The 5,000-nt window shown below is 39.5% G+C and overlaps 1 protein-coding gene across 1 annotated transcript in view; it reads right to left on the reverse strand.

The window, feature by feature from the left end:
• The window catches only part of LOC138032074 (protein mono-ADP-ribosyltransferase PARP14-like), a 15,794-nt gene that overhangs the window by 8,401 nt on the left and 2,393 nt on the right, over positions 1–5,000 (reverse strand). The window contains exons 2-4 of the mRNA XM_068879660.1: positions 4,042–5,000; positions 2,354–2,542; positions 444–963 (exon numbers count right to left, since the gene is read on the reverse strand). The exon at positions 4,042–5,000 is cut by the window's right edge and continues 618 nt beyond it. Of these exons, the coding sequence (XP_068735761.1) occupies positions 444–963; positions 2,354–2,542; positions 4,042–5,000 (1,668 nt within the window). The remainder of the gene's footprint in view (positions 1–443; positions 964–2,353; positions 2,543–4,041) is intronic.

The following is a 5,000-nucleotide window of genomic DNA, read 5'->3' on the forward strand; positions in this document are numbered from 1 at the left end:
TGTTATTTTAATAATTATATTAGTATATTCGTAATCATTATAATTTTTAAGTTAGCGCAAATGAAAATAACCCAATTGATATTTGCGCTTTATAAGTGAAATAAATTATTATTACTATTATAATTATTATTATTATTAAGATGTTTAAATCATAACATACTTCTACCCGCAGTGCAAATACATGTCTCATATATTGAATATCTTCATAATTGCTCTTACAACACGAGCACAAAATGGATTCCTTGCTGTCAGGCAGTAACCACAATAATGATGCCTCCCAAAACAAGTATTTTCTGAGCTGGGTAAGTTTGCGCCATATTTGAGAAAACAAAACATAATTAAACTATTAAAGAGTCATCGCGCCTTAGGTTCAATTTTGGAACACTTAAGAGTTAATACCTATTTAACATTACTCGGAATATATATACGAAAGAAAGAGAAACCTGGAATAATGTGAATAACTTTAGGCGCTGCTAAATTGCCTCCACTTGTCATCACAGCTGAGCCCGCAATTTGAATGCCCCGTTGGCTGCACTCTTGTTGGATCTGTGGTCTGCCTCGTTTCAAGATGGCTTTGCTCACTTCACCGGCATTGTTCATGTTCATATCGGTGCTGATAATGTTCAAAACTGCGTCAGTTTTTTCCAGAGTCAAATCAGCATTTATGACTTCAATACTTGGGCCTGTGTACTTGCCGATATTATGCTCGGATTGCAAGTTGGCCATCTCTTGTTTGAAAGCAGTGATCAGGGTCTTATCTTGTTGGTACACCACAAATCGAATATCTTTCAAGTTGGACGAAGCATTTGTCTGGCAAAAGCTGAAAACTTCTTCCAACATTATTCTAGAGGCTTCCTTGGGTGGGAAGTTTAAGTTTCCCTTGCCTATTACAGGAAAAGCCATGGATCTCAACCTCAGTTCTTCGCCTTTCTGAAGACACCTCTGAACGATGTCTCGTAAAACCTTTAGTAAGAGAAACGAATTTATAAATGTGGAGGTTTATTACCATGAATTGCAAGACAGAGCATTAATTGTCATTGCCTGGAGCAATCAGGTTATCGTGCTCGAGATAGCGAGTTTTCAGGAGCGGAAACCGACTGTCTTTTCATCGATATGCTTGAGCGACCTCTTTTTAGGAACAACAATAACAACCACTGAATAACGTGTAGTAAAGGTTACCTCCAGATTTAGCCAGGATTCCGATGGAATAACAGATTAACCACAGTCAAGAATCTTCACTTCATGTGCTCACTTTATTCTACCCGCATGATGTGCACGTCTTTTGCACAACTTATAGGGAGAGAGAGGAGGATACGTTAGCCCACTTACAGAGCATCCACACTGATCTAAATCAAAATCTGCATGTTTCAGCACTCGGCAAAGCCCTTTTTGACTTATGGCTGTTTCTTATGGCCGCTTAAGTGGCCTCATGCACCATAAGCCTTTTTATTACACATAACATGAGAATTTTATTCCATAAAACGCATTTGTACAAATCTATACGCTTTATTTTCATATGTGGAAAAGGCTTATACAGCCAATCAGAATGGCGTACAGCTATTTCACATGTGGAAGTATAACCAATCAACGATAGCGTAAAGGCGTTTCCATGCCAATCACTCGTGCATCTCGTGCATCTCGTGCAAATCGTACGTTGTTATTGAAGTAAATTAAATTTGCATGTTGTTCTATTGATAGTGAGTTTTTTTGTCTAATTAGCGTTCAGAAAAATATTTTAATTAAAAATCTCGTCTTATGTTCGTTCGGGTTTTTGACACAAACAACTCGTGAATAAAACCCCGTACGCCGCACTTCCTATGCCGTAAACTATCTTTAACGACATCGCGCCAAGCCGGCCACTTCTGCTTGAGAGAACAGGACAGCCACAACACCGAGGACTCCATCCCCTACTCTTCTCGAATAGTGTGCGGGTTCCCAGAGAGAACTTTTGAACATACAAGATATTTGTGAGACGGGGGACCTACAGTTTATAGTTCTTATCCGAAAAAGCTTAAACGTCTAACCATTTGCAGATAGAATTACCAAGTCAGCACTTTCTCCTCATTTTTTTAAGATCCTGAGTTTGATCCGGCCGGGGTTCGAACCCGCGTGTTAGTCCGATTCTCAACCAACTGAGTCACCGGTGCGCGGTGTTGCGGAAAGTCGCAGATTAGACCCCTGCAAGTAGCATTTTATTTTTTGTCACCAAGGGAAAAAGCTTCGACCAAGTGTAACATGTTTACTTTTTGGAAACTTGTGAGCGAATAAATGGGGAACATAACGGTAAAACCGCTTGCGGTTGTCTAGAAGAGTTTTTCAAGTAGTTATAATATGTTTTAGTTTAAAATCTCACCGCTTCACCAGTGCCAGCGTTCCATGGGCTACAGATGGTGTGAATCACGTTACTGCAGGGTAATTCGAACCCAGGAGTGACTGTAATCTGACCAGTATTTAGAGCTTTTAGGCTTTTCCTCATCGCCGCACCACCTGCCGTAAGGATTGCTTGAGAGCATGCTCCTTGTGAACTGACCAGGATGTCAACCTGTGGTTGAAGTGAGCGGATTATTAACAATTTAGCAACGTCCTACACAATTTGACAACGCCATAAGATGCTTGAGAACAATTGATAACATCTATTTTGACATGGAAAAGGGATTCGATCGAGTACCACATGAGAAGCTTCTATACAAGTTGGAGTATTTAGGTATTCGGATTCCTTCGTTGCTCTGGACTGAATTACCTCACAAACAGATAGCACAGTGTCTCTAGACAGCTTCTCCTCAGATTGCAAATATTTATCTTCCAGTGTCCCACAAGGCTTCATAATCGGTCCTATTTTATTTCTTACTTATATTAATGACATCAAATCAGAGATATCTCCTGATACTTTATTACCGCTCTATGCCGATGACGCAAAATGCAGCAGAGTTATACGAGGTCAATTGGACCGAGACAAACTGTTGCAAGACTTGTCAACCTTATGTCAGTAGAGTGAGACCTGGGGGATGAAGTTTAACACTAAGGAATGTTAACTCCCGCTCTACGTCACTAACAGAAGAAAATGATTAGATAACTCTTACAGCCTTGGAACCGAGCGTATTCCATTGTAAACAGAAGCAAAGGAATTAGGGGTGCTAATAAGTTACAACCTGTTCTGGCATAATCATATCATGGCCAAAGTAAACGTCGCGAATGTAGTCCTACGTTTGATCAAGAGAACTTGCGGTACTTGTACCCAACCCCATGTGCTCAAATTATACACTCATCTAGTTAGACCACATATTGAATTTGCCAGCCAGGTCTGGTCTCCACATCAACAGTTTTTGATTGACACATTTGAAAGAGTCCAGCAAAGAGCTACAAAACTGATTATAAAGGACAGGCCTTATGGAGAGAAACTTCAGAAACTGAATCTTCTTTCCTTGGCCTCGAAAAGGCTTTTTATGGACTTAGTTTTCGTTTTTAATTGCTTGTTGGGCCTATGTGATTTGCATTTGTGTTATTATCGTGTGACAGCTGACAGTTTTAAATATAATCTCAGACATGCTAATTACCAGTTCAAAATCAGATATGCAAGAACTAATATTTTAAAATTTCTTATTTCTTTAGAGTAGCGAAATCATGGAACCCTTTGCCTTTACATTAAAAGAAACGCCGAATCTTTTTAAGAATTTAAGATCCATTAAATCCTATCTACACCAGAAGAGGGATATTTTTACATTCCCTTGTTAATTTACTTTTCTTACTAGTTTAATACATAATTTATTTCTACTTTATTATTGTAGATAATTTCCACTTGTGTATGTGTTGATTCGTACTTATTGTTGTAACTTGAGGTAAGCCTTTCGTGAGGGAAGTATTTCCTGTTAAGGGTTCTCCTGTCAATACTCGTAGTCTTTTGTATTGCTAAACTATTAAATAAATTTGCATCCTCTTGGACACGTGCATGTTGCCAATAGGAGAGTAGACACAAGCAGAATATCAACTGAGTTATGTTGCCCCAAAAGAATCGATAGAACTCAGTGAAATCATTTAACTTACCTTTTCAGCCTCAATGGTTCCAGCTCTCCACGAAACATGGTGGCCAGCTTTGGTGGCGAAAGAAGAGCGATCAGTTTCACTTAAAATTGCTTGCCCCTCATCATCATTATCATCATCACTACCAATGACTGCCTCATCATCATCATCATTGCTTGTGGAGTCAGATCCTGCTTGTGCACTTTGTACTTTACCTTCCTCTCGTTTCGAGTCAAAGCTCTTAAGAACATGGATCGCACATCCATAGGTTTTCTCTATGGATTTTTCCAGGAGATCTCCTTTACCACTGGCATAAAATTTCCTCAGCCCAAACTGTTTGATGGCAATGGTTATAGAGCTGACACCGGAAACAATAGTGTTCAGTTTCTCTCGAGCCTTCTTAAGGCCTTCTTTATTGCCAGAAATAACAAAATCTTCTTCAAATTTTACATTTTCCTTAATTTTCACCCGAAAGTTTGCGAGTTGGGTTTCAATCAAGCGCAAGTAGTCATTATGACACTCAAAGAGATATTTTCTCATGATTTTAGAACACGTAAATTCCTCTTCTCGAATGCTGTTATTTCCTAAGAAATCATTGAACTTCTTTACAGCTTCGGTGACCTGTTCTCGAAATCCGGCAATAATGGTTTCACCGCATTCATTCTGATGTAGATGGACATCTTCTCCAACATTGACTTCATCGCATAGTTGGCGCCATTCTGATGTTTTCAACATATGTTGGTTCGTGGCATCTACGAGTACTCTTTCCTCTAACATCAGCTTCTCCACAAGACTGCCAACCTGGTTAGCCTGTGCGGCCGAGATGCCCACGATGCGAACCTCCTTGTCAATCACATAGGCAGCTTCAACGTTGTTCTTGTCTAACTCGCATTTCAGTCTCTTAAGACCTTCATCTGAGCCTAGCACTTCCAAGATACTTTTCGACAAACCTAGTTTTTTGTCCACCATATTCTTGTCAAGTT

This window comes from Montipora capricornis, chromosome 14 (assembly GCF_036669925.1).
Source record: "Montipora capricornis isolate CH-2021 chromosome 14, ASM3666992v2, whole genome shotgun sequence".
In the NCBI taxonomy this organism is placed as follows: Eukaryota; Metazoa; Cnidaria; class Anthozoa; order Scleractinia; family Acroporidae; genus Montipora; species Montipora capricornis.